General features: G+C 37.1%; 1 protein-coding gene across 1 annotated transcript; it reads left to right on the plus strand.

Annotated features, from left to right (window-relative positions):
* Nucleotides 1–1,145: 1,145 nt before the first annotated feature.
* gdf2 (growth differentiation factor 2) lies at nucleotides 1,146–5,262 on the plus strand. Its single transcript, XM_030163463.1, has 2 exons — nucleotides 1,146–1,497; nucleotides 4,358–5,262. The coding sequence occupies exons 1-2, from the start codon at nucleotides 1,146–1,148 to the stop codon at nucleotides 5,260–5,262; spliced, it is 1,257 nt and encodes a 418-aa protein (XP_030019323.1).
* Nucleotides 5,263–12,421: the final 7,159 nt, after the last annotated feature.

Genomic DNA, 12,421 nt, shown 5'->3' on the forward strand with positions numbered 1-12,421 from the left:
TGGAATCCCTCCAATCTGCTCAAACATTTGTCCACAGCATGTGAATCATTTACAGAAATGTCACGTATTTGATACACTACTTAGCGACACTTGTGAATGTAGTGGCAGACTGAACACCGGGCCCAGTTCCGGTTCCGGTGTGGGCAACAAACATCGTACCCAAATACAAGTTTCTGAAGGTAGGGGAAAGGAAATGAGGTGCACAACAGTGGAGACAAGCTAAGCCGAGTCGAACTGGTTCGACGTAGTGGACATGCGGCAATAGATGAATTAGTAAAGAGTCTTTAGTTTCACTTTCACTGCACGCCCCCCCACCCCACCCCGTACCAGGCCCAGCCTCACCTGTTATTGCTCTTTGTACATAGTGTATATGTTATATTTTCTGTGCAGATGGAAATATAAAATACAGTTAATACAAACCCACCCGTTTGTACTCTTTTATTCTCTCACCCAATGAGAATCATCAAGAGAATTGAAAAGGAATCAGATCGATAAGCAAAATCGATAATGGAATCGGAATCATTAAATTCTTAATGATTCCCATCCCTACTAGCAGGTTAACATTTATGTTTAATGATGACATCTGCTGTGTTGAAAATGAATGGAAGTGACTGGCAGATTTCTCTGTAAAATAATATTTCGATGACTATCTGTCTTTCAAAGAAATGATCTTTGTAAAACCTTTAAATGAGTTCACTGACCTGACAGAACATGTTTACATGTTGGTCAAGTATGCAGAGCTCTGTCTTATTTGGAGCGTTTCAGTTTTGTTTTCAGAGGCATCAACAGTTTCACCCTCAAGCTGGGAAAATACATTTTATGGCCGTGAGTGTTTGTCAGTAACCTCACAGTTTCCAGTGCCTCCCTCATTATCGCTGCCAAGTGTTTACAGTGTCTTCATTAGCTGCTCGCCCTCTAATGATAACAAGCTTAAAAGAAGGCTTCATTGGCTGTGATAAGCATGGCCAAGCTCCTATTTCGGTTGACACCAGTTCCCCTGTTTACTCTGGGAGCATGGGAGCGGACCAGGGGACGCTGGTCCTTGCATTGGGGATCTCCATCTTCAAACCTTACCATCGCCAAATCTGTTTTCAAGCCGTGAGGAGCGGGTATAGTTAGTGCCAGCTCAGTGGTGTTTCTTCAAAATGCAGAGCTCCAGAACATTCCTTCTCCAGGTGTGTTTGAGTCTGGTGGTTTCTACCGGGTCCTGTACCTGTAAGCCCCTCGGTACTGACGTCCAGAGTGAGGACAGTGAAAGTTTGGAATATCAGCTGTCAGAGGAGGACCTTGTGGAGGAGGAAGACACAGAATCCAGGATGGAAGACCTCCTCGGGACCATGAAGGAGGGATTTCTGAGGAAACTCAACCTGTCAGACGTTCCTCAGGAGCACGGCAAGATTTGCCCGCCTCAGTTTATGATGGAGCTCTACAACAAGTACGCCTCAGACAGCACAGCAATCCCTCAGTCTGATGTCATACGGAGCTTCACCGTCCAAGGTACAAGAGCTAACATGATCAGAGTTAAAGCTACACTTCTTTTATTGTGGTATAAAGCTGTAGAACAGTGATTCTATTAACAGTTTTTACTCACCTGCTGTTCATCATGCTTGGGTCCCCTATTCATAAGCACCCTTACTTCTCTGGAGTTTACTTTCTTATACATCTGTTGTGAAATGCTCATGTATAATATATTTTTGTTTCTCAGCGCATGAATAAAATATCTGAATCTGAATCTGAATCCTCACTGATTAAAACCAGTCAAAGAGATAGGAGTCCAATGAAAATCTCAGTATTTACCCCCGATCCCATGTGGTAGATGTCATGAAAATAGACACATATAAACTGATGTTACTCTGGAATATGGGTGAAAGTCGACAGAACTGTTTGGCTGGTTCTTAGGTGGCATTATGTGCAGGTGGTTGTGATAGTGGAGTTGCAAAATAATGGCAAGAGAGAAGTTGGTTTGGTGGAACATGGTGTGGTATTGAAATGACTCAGTCCCTGCAAAAGAAAATAGCACATAAAATGGCAAGTGTCTTTGTCAAAACCTACCATTTTCAGGCTGTAATTGCAGCTCAGAGGTTGCTGTTCTTTCATGTAATGATTGTAAGGAGGAATTTCAAAGTGATAATGCAGTTAGTGGAAATAGAATCACAATCCTGACAGTTCATGTCAGAAATATTCACCCTCATTCTGGAAAAGTCCATCCAATGAGCCAGACTAGAAGTAAAGTAAAGTTAAGATGTCTACCTGGAAAACAGTTACAGAAGCAATAAGTGTTTCAACTATAACCAGTCTGCACCAGTGTTTCCAACTCCTCAGTAATGAAAGTAGCCTTTGTCTGTCCTAAAAGTTGCTAAATGACATCATCACCTAATTTACATACTTGTAAATGTTCATGTAATTGTAATGAATGATGTAGAAGAGGAAAAACATTGTGTTACAGACAAAAAGTGAGAATAAAAACACAAAAGTGAGAATAAAAACACCCTTAGAACTACAAATGAACTATACTCTGTCAATTCTCATTTTTTTAAATGTCCCAATTCCAACCGTCCTCCTTTATCTGGGCTTGGGGACCGGATAAAGTGACATAAAAGAGACACTCTGGACCAGTTACTGAGGTTATTTCTGCATTTATTTAATTAGTTAGTTAGTTAGTCAGTTTTTAGCTTAATTTTCCTAATTTTGGTTTGGTTTTTATCCTTACTGTAACATGAACATTTAAAACCATAACATTTTTAATTTTCAGTCTCCATGAACAATCAAAATGGACCAAAAAGAGACAATAGAGGAAACTGTCATTGTCAGTGGGCCTGATTTATATTCAGTGATTTGTTTCAGACAAACACGTGTTTTAATGTCAGAGTCTCCAAAAGTCTCCAATAACATCAGAGAAAGGGGATGGATTTGTCACTAGTGTCTTTTTGAATAAAGAGTCTGTAGAGGGCATTTGAGTCACTTTTCAAAAGTTGGTAAAAGTTTCCAAATAAATTTTGAAAGTAGTTAAATTTGTTGCTTGGTGCTTTTTGAACAAAAAGTTGCTAGGGTAGTCTGAAAAGTTTCTAAATCTAGCAAAAAAGTGTTAGTTTTATAGTGGTCATCAGTGGATAAAATAAATGATAGTTAATAAATGTGCGGGAGACTTTCGTCCCAATTTTTCATCAAATCTGTAAAACCTCAGTCATAGCCTAAGGATCACGAATCTGTAAGTCTTTCTGTGATTACTCACCTGAATCTCTTCCCTCACGGTGAACAATTTCGAAGTGCCATCCACCAGAAACAAACCATTTGTTTCCAAACAGTCGGTAGGTCACTCGGGCATCTTCGGAATTTTGTCGCGACGTGCATTGTGGGAAGTAGAGGTTTGTGTAGCCACATGGCAGCAGCAGCAGCAGTGCTACCATAGGATATTATATGGATGAAACAAACAAAATGCAGAAATGGCTAAAACTCGGAAGCGGAGCAAGCGGAGCAAGCGGAGCAAGCGGAGCAAGCGGAGCTCCGCCTGGCAGCAGTAGCTGCACAAACACAACACAACACTCCAGCCGTTTCTGCATTTCAGCTGTTTCCACATTGTACTTGTTTCTTTTCTTTTTTTTTTAAATATTTTATTTTGGTTTTCAAATTTTCATTTTACAAATAAAGAAAAAGAACAATGGAACAAACAAATGTGACAAATACTGCCCTCCGCCTCCCCTGCTCACTCAAAGAACAGAAAAAAAAAAAAAAAAGGAAGACTCCTGCTCTTACTTTTTGTTCAAAAGGACACATGGCATGACACAATAAGACCAGTTAAGTTACAATTGCACCTACATAGTCTAAGTAAGGTTGCCAAATTCTAACAAAAGTTTTATATGACTTTCTTAGGCTATATGTTATTTTTTCTAAAGGGACACAACTGTTCATCTCTGTGTACCATTTGGTTAAAGGAATGGGAGAATCAGACTTCCATGTAACAGCAATAATTTTTCTAGCTACTGCCAAGGCTATTTCGAGGAATTTTGTTTGATATTTGTTTAGTGGTTCATTAATCTTCATAAAATTGCCAATTAGACAGAATTCAGGATCCAGGGGTATTGAACTCTTGGTAACATTAGACAAAATATCACACAGGCCCAGCCACACCACATTGTACTTGTTTCTTATGGATTTGTGATACTTAGGCTGTGACTGAGGTTTTACTGATTTGATGGAAAAATTGGTGATGAAAGTCTCCTGCAGCTTTTAAGTAGGTACAAGTTCTTGTACATGATCAAAGTCCAAGTGGACCCATATGTTATTTATTACATGTACGTCGTCTTACTTAAGCCCAAATCTCAGCTAAACCCCCTGATGTCTTGTTTCTCTTCCACAGATATCACACTCTCTGTGAGGAACAGCACCAAGTTAAAGCACAGGCTGATGTTCAACATTACCATACCCCTCCATGAACGGATCACTACTGCCGAACTCCAGCTGTTCTTCCTCCCAGACACCAGGTCAAAGGTCACCTCCCACAATTTCCCAGCCACCATCAAAGTCTATGAAGTGGATTACAATGAGTCAAACCCCACAGCCCAGCCACTCGTGTGTAAAGAGGTGACCTGTTCACAGAGCATGTGGGAGACGTTTGATGTAACCACAGCTATTCAGAGGTGGATGAAGTCGGGCCATGAGGCGACGGGGTTTGACGTGATAGTTGACGGAAGTAGCTGCGGTGCTTCTGATAGTGGCTGTTTGAATATGAGCGTGTCTGTTGGAGATAACACTTCAGCAGCTTTAATCGTCTTCTCAGATGACTTTGGAAGCAGGAGGCGGGAGGCACAGAAGGAGCTAAGAGAGATGATCCTTCATGAGGAGGAAACTATCCTACACTCAGGCGCCGACTGGAACAGAGAAGACCAACCTCCAAATGAAATCATGGAATCCCAGCATCCACGGCGAAGAAAGAGGAAGGCCGAGAGGGAATACTGCCGTCGGACCTCGCTCAAAGTCAATTTTAAGGACATCGGTTGGGACAGCTGGATCGTGGCTCCTCCAGAATACGATGCCTTCGAGTGTCGAGGTCAGTGTTATCACCCGCTGACCGACGAATCCACCCCGTCCAAACACGCCCTCATCCAGACCCTGATGAACATGAGGAACCCCAAGAAGGCCAACATGGCCTGCTGCGTCCCCATCAGACTGGACCCCATCACAGTCATGTATCAGGAGAACGGCCGCCTCACCATCAGATACCTGTATGAGGAGATGAAGGTGGCCGAGTGTGGCTGCAGGTAGTCTGAGAAGAAGAGGATGGCCTGAGGAGGATGAGGATGAGGATGGTCTGAGAGGAGGATGAGGATGGTCCGAGAGGATGAGGATGAGGATGGTCTGAGAGGATGAGGAGGATGAAAATGGTCTGAAGTGGATGAGGATGGTCTGAGGAAAATGAGGATGAGGATGGTCTGAGGAAAATGAGGATGAGGATGGTCTGAGGAGAATGAGGATGAGGATGGTCTGAGGAGAATGAGGATGAGGATGGTCTGAGGAGAATGAGGATGGTCTGAGAGGATGAGGATGAGGATGGTCTGAGGAGAATGAGGATGGTCTGAGGGTAGCACACATGAGGGTCACTGCTGTAATGCTGTACTTCATTCATGTCATTCTGGGGAAATTACAGAAAAATAGAACCTTTTTTTGGATGGTCCACCCTCGGGGGTTTTACGGTTGGGCTGTAGGCATCGATTATTTTTGTTATTGATTCACCTATCAATTATTTTCTTTGATTTGATTCAATTAAACAATTATTTGAATATGTGAAGAAAAATTTTAAAAATTGAAAATGACAAACAACTTGTCTTTTATTCCAGAAACAACCCCAAAAAGTATGAAAGAAAAAAGATATTGAAAAAAAATCTATTTAGAAATAACAACAATAACAACAGTATCGAAGTATATATAATAATATGTACAGACAGACACATTTGTATCCAACTTACTAACAACTTAAGATGGAACTAACACAACTTTGTGTTAATCCTGGTGTCGTGTTCATCACAATTAGTGTCCGTGTGAAACACAACAGTGGAACCAATGTTTAGTGACAGCGAAATTAAGGACATTTTGGAAAATTGTCCTTATAGTATTTTTAATCGATTTGAGTTAGTTAATCAATTAGTTCTTTCAACTACAGTTCACAGTGTACTAATAAAATTTCTAAACTTTATTTTCAATAATAATAATACAAATGTAAGAATGTTGCTGCTTTTCCATTGCCTGTATCAGCTCAACTCAGCAACATTTTTTGGTGTTTCCACTGCGTGAGACCAGGGACTGCTGGGAACTATCAAATACTGTCTACTCATGCTGTTTCTGGTACCACCTTCACTGAGGTTCTTTATCTTTACAAATCAGTCACAAATTCCAGGCTAAACAACTATATTCTCATTTTATTTTCATTCTCTATTAGCTGCAGTTGCACTGAAGATGACATCACAATAGTTGACACCGTGTTGTCATGACAACCAGTCATGCACCATCAGTACCATACCTGCAGTGGAAATGGAATGCACTAGTGGCCAAACCAAAGCCAAGTTGTGCTGGGGTGAGGCTAGCTGAGCTGATACCAGTAGTGGAAAATTGGCATATGCATATGGCATTTTGTTTTTGCAATGAGTTTTGAAATTATTGTTATTATTATTATTATTATTATTATTATTATTATTATTATTATTATTATTATTATTATTATGTCAGTAATGTTCAACAGATTATTTCTATGGAACAGTTCAACTACAGACAAAGCCAAACAGCTGAATGGTTGAAATGCACATGTGGACGATGTTTCCATATGAAAAATATAGTAACATTAAAGGACATCAGTGCACCTTACCGCATGTAACGTGCCACAAATATTGGATTTTTTTTTTTAATACCCTAGTAAAATTAAACCTACATGATATACAGGATATGCAGAGGTGTTTAGTAACAAAGTACAAGTAATTTATTACTGTTATATGTACTTTTCTTGAGTGTTTGAGGATTTGTTTTCCTCTTATTCGCTACAATCCAATATAAATGTCTGTACTTTTCAAATATCTGTTTAATAAGATGTTTGAGAACAAGACCATAACTCAGTTTTGCACAGAAATAGACTGTTCAAATGAATATTTTTACAGCTACGTTTTGAGTACATCTTAGTAAGTAAGTAAAGTAAAGTAAATTTTATTTATAGAGCACTTTTCACAGACAGAGTCACAAAGTGCTTTATCAATTCAAAACAGAATAAATCAAGTTCACAGAGACCCAACAGAATCCTCCAGGAGCAAACACTTGTGACTGGTGACAGTGGCGAGGAAAAACTTCCCTTTAACAGCAGAAACCTGGAGCAGACCCAGACTCCTGAAGGATGGACGTCTGCCTGGACCAGTTGGGGTTAAAGAGAGAGAGTAAAGGAGGAGAAAAGAGAGAGCGATAGAGAGATAGAGAGACTGGGGGAGAGAGAGGGTGGGGAGGGGACACATGGAGTACTTTATGATGAATTCATAGAGTGTAATCAGTCTGTGGTGGTCCTGGGTCAGGTGGGAGACTAAAAAGCCTTTTTGAACAGGAGGGTTTGGAGGTGTTTCTTAAAGCTCTCTACAGAGTCCATGGACCGTAGGTGTAGAGGCAGGTCATTCCATAGACGTGGTGCCACAGCTTTAACAGACCTGTCACCGCGTGTGCTAAAACAGGTGCGTGGAACCATCAGCAGGTGCTGTCCTGAAGACCTCAAGCTACGACTCGAGCTGTAGGGCTGGATCAGGGAAGCAATGTATGCAGGGGCCTGGCCATGTAGGGCCCGGAAAGTTAGCACAAGAATTTTGAAATGAAGACGACATAGAACAGGAGCCAGTGGAGAGATTTAAGGATGGGAGTGATGTGGGTTCTCCTGTTTGTGCGGGTCAGGAGCCTGGCAGCAGAGTTCTGGACAAACTGTAGACGGGCCAGCTCCTTCTGTTTAAGCATGTAAACAGGCTGTTGTAGTAAAATAAAATTGAAAAAAAAAAAATTAAAAAGCTCGTGTATAGGTAAATCAGTGATTTACAATATTTACAGAAATGAATAAAAAAAAACACTGAACATTGAAATGTTTGAAGTGCAGCATAACAGTAAAGGCTTTTTTCACCACAGACATTTGGGCTTGTGTTAGTGTTGCAGGAAACATTTTAATAATAGCAACTACACTTATTTGTTTCCTGCTGTGACAGGTCATAACGTCTGTCGAATTTTAACCTGTTGGTAGTAGCATGATGACATTTAATCATATTAGTCCGTCTGCTACTCTTGTGCTAGTCTTCATGTAAATCTGTACATTATTCTTGTAATTATAATGTGTTTATATTAATATATATTAAATAATATTGTCTGTAAATGTTTGTCATATGAGGAGATTGTACAGTATGCCCTTTTACAAGCAGACAGGTCATCAATGTCATTAAAGTCATAAAGTCAGTCTCATCCCCTGCTGATTTAAAGGGAACTACAGTCATATATATACACATGTGTATGTCTGAGAAATAAATAACATGGGCTTAATTTTGTCTATAAGAGGTGCCAACCCTGGAAAAAATTTAACTAATGTAGCTTTTGGTAGAAGTTATTCACAGTTTAAAGGTACACTGTGTGTGTCTTGGATTTGATTTGGATTGGATTAAGTGGTTTTGTTCAAAAATGCAAGCTGAAAAACTTACTTGTTTAGATTTTTGTTTATTTTATACTAGTTTAACCCATGAAGACCTGCAACTGTTTTTTTTTATGGTGACTTCCAAATTAATTTATCTACACATTTAACCATTACCAAATGATTTATCACAATTCATTTTATTCTACAGTATGATCATCTGCATTTTTTCAGTGAAAATCAGGTATTTTCCTATATTTAATTTATTGACCATGTAGGTGTCACTAAATTCTCAGAGTAAATCCAAATTTATTATATCAAAACAGAGAAAACTGAAGAAAGCATTACTTTTTCAACAAAATATGTTATTGACAAAGCAAATTTTTATAACCACTCATTCATCAAACTACATGGGTTTAATTGGTGAATCAGTGTTACAGAAGATAATGGCATTATCATGGTCACCACAGACACTATGGAGGCATCTGACAAAAAAAAAAATGCTGAAATGCTAAGAAACTGCATTTTCCTGAAATGTTTCACTCTATTGATAAGATTAGTTGATCAACAGCAATAAGTATGATGCTTTTGTGTCTTTAAGGGTTAAGTGTGTATGATTTGTTCAATGTTTGAATCAGAAATGTGTGCATTTTGCTGATAAACTAGGCCAGAAGGCTCCAGCTGTCCACAATAATCACAACATTTGACCAAATCACACATTTTGTATTGCAGACATATACAAAATGGAATTTTATCCTGAAATAAAGTGAAATTTTCTATTATTGATGCTGTTGTCTGCATTGCACATAATTTACTTTTGTGTAAATTTTTTTTTAGTGTACAATTTATGTAATTTCTACTTTTTACGTCTACGTTTTGTTTTGTTTTGTTTCAGTGCTGAGATCAAAACATTTAACTTCCTAAGACCCAGGACATGTCAGCAAAGTACAAGCTTTTTTTTTATTTTTTATTAAATAAGTGCCGATATTGGAAACATCATGATGCAACAGTTTTTAAAATTTTTATGGAATGTCCTTTGTGGTGGACAGTTTTCTTTTTTTTTTGTGTGTAAAGTTGTGAAACTCGTGGGTCTTAGGAGGTTTTAAACATGTCTTCAGTTGTGCTCATGGAGCTCCAACTTGCCACCAGGGGGAGACAGGTGACTATGTATGGACCATAATCCTGTACAGCAGGGGGGTCAAACTCATTTTAGTTCAGGGACCACATTCACTCCAATATGATCTCAAGTGGACTGGATCAGTAAAATAATAACAGTGAAAAACTAAAATTAAATTATGATAATGTTTACATCTGCAAAAGTCTGAATAACATGAACAACTGGAAACATCTTAAGAAAAACAAGTGCAATTTTAACAATATTATGCCTCAGATTATTAGTTTATCCTTTACATGTGTGCATTACACCTTACAATACAATTAAAAATGCTCAAAACATTTAATAACAGGCAGAATATTGGTAAAATTGCATTTAATTGTTTTAAGACATTTCGGGTTATTCACATTTTTTGAAAAAGAATAGTTTGTTAATGTAAACATTTTCATATAACTCAACTTTTTTACACTAAAACAAAGAGAAAATTTGCTATTTTCATTATTTATAGGTTTAATATGATAGTATTTTACTGGTCTGACCCACTTGAGATCTAATTGGTCTGTATGTGGAATCTGAATTAAAATCATTTTGACATCCTTGATTGTTAATATCTTCCGTGTAATTTTTGCGTTTCACAAATTCATCCTACGGCCCAGACTGGACCCTTTGGCGGGCCGGATTTGGCCCCCGGGCCGCATGTTTGACACCTGTGCTGTACAGGAGTATGCAGGCAGCGACAGGAAGCTTTTCATCATACCAGTAAACTGATTCCTAGATGGCTGCTTCAAGAAGATGTCTGAGGAGTTTTTGGTTTAAAATATACATAAAAGGTGATGAATGTACTTTATATTTTTACATAAACCTGAACTGAGCAGCAGTGGCAGTTTAAAATGTGTCATCCTGCGTGTCAGATACAACAAACAGCTGTGTCAACATGTGTCCCATCACCAGCAGGGATGTAACGATTACCGGTATAACGATAAACCGCGGTAAAATTGCCATTAGTAGTATTAGTATTAGTAGTATTAGTATTGTCATTAGTAGTATCAGTATTAGTAGTATTAGTATTGTCATTAGTAGTATTAGTAGTATTAGTATTGCCATTAGTAGTATTAGTATTAGCAGTATTAGTATTGCCATTAAGAGTATTAGTATTGCCATTAGTAGTATTAGTATTAGTATTAGTAGTATTAGTATTGTCATTAGTAGTATTAGTATTAGCAGTATTAGTATTGCCATTAAGAGTATTAGTATTGCCATTAGTAGTATTAGTATTAGTAGTATTAGTATTGCCATTAGTAGTATTAGTATTAGCAGTATTAGTATTGCCATTAGTAGTATTAGTATTAGTAGTATTAGTATTGCCATTAGGAGTATTAGTATTAGTAGTATTAGTATTGCCATTAGGAGTATTAGTATTGCCATTAGTAGTATTAGTATTAGTAGTATTAGTATTGCCATTAGTAGTATTAGTATTAGTAGTATTAGTATTGCCATTAGTAGTATTAGTATTAGCAGTATTCGTATTGCCATTAGTAGTATTAGTATTGCCATTAGTAGTATTAGTATTAGTATTAGTAGTATTACTATTGTCATTAGTAGTATTAGTATTAGTAGTATTAGTATTGCCATTAGGAGTATTAGTATTGCCATTAGTAGTATTAGTATTAGTAGTATTAGTATTGCCATTAGTAGTATTAGTACTGCTATTAGTAGTATTAGTATTAGTAGTATTAGTATTGCCATTAGTAGTATTAGTATTAGCATTAGTAGTATTAGTATTGCCATTAGTAGTATTAGTATTGTCATTAGTAGTATTAGTATTAGTAGTATTAGTATTGTCATTAGTAGTATTAGTATAAGTAGTATTAGTATTGCCATTAGTAGTATTAGTATTAGTAGTATTATTATTGCCATTAGTAGTATTAGTATTAGCATTAGTAGTATTAGTATTGCCATTAGTAGTATTAGTATTGCCATTAGTAGTATTAGTATTAGTATTAGTAGTATTAGTATTGTCATTAGTAGTATTAGTATTAGTAGTATTAGTATTGCCATTAGGAGTATTAGTATTGCCATTAGTAGTATTAGTATTAGTAGTATTAGTTTTGCCATTAGTAGTATTAGTATTAGTAGTATTGGTATTAGTATTAGTAGAATTAGTATTAGTAGTATTAGTATTGCCATTAGGAGTATTAGTATTGCTATTAGTAGTATTAGTATTGCCATTAGTTGTATTAATATTAGTAGTATTAGTATTGCCATTAGGGGTATTAATACTGCTATTAGTAGTATTAGTATTAGTAGTATTAGTATTGCCATTAGTAGTATTAGTATTAGTAGTATTAGTATTGCCATTAGTAGTATTAGTATTAGTAGTATTAGTATTGCCATTAGTAGTATTAGTATTAGTAGTATTAGTATTGCCATTAGGAGTATTAGTTTTGCTATTAGTAGTATTAGTATTGTCATTAGTAGTATTAGTATTGCCATTAGTAGTATTAGTATTAGTAGTATTAGTATTGCCATTAGTAGTATTAGTATTAGTAGTATTAGTATTGCCATTAGGACTATTAGTATTGCTATTAGTAGTATTAGTATTGTCATTAGTAGTATTAGTATTAGTAGTATTAGTATTGCCATTAGTAGTATTAGTATTAGTAGTATTAGTATTGTCATTA

Source organism: Sphaeramia orbicularis, chromosome 19, assembly GCF_902148855.1.
Source record: "Sphaeramia orbicularis chromosome 19, fSphaOr1.1, whole genome shotgun sequence".
In the NCBI taxonomy this organism is placed as follows: Eukaryota; Metazoa; Chordata; class Actinopteri; order Kurtiformes; family Apogonidae; genus Sphaeramia; species Sphaeramia orbicularis.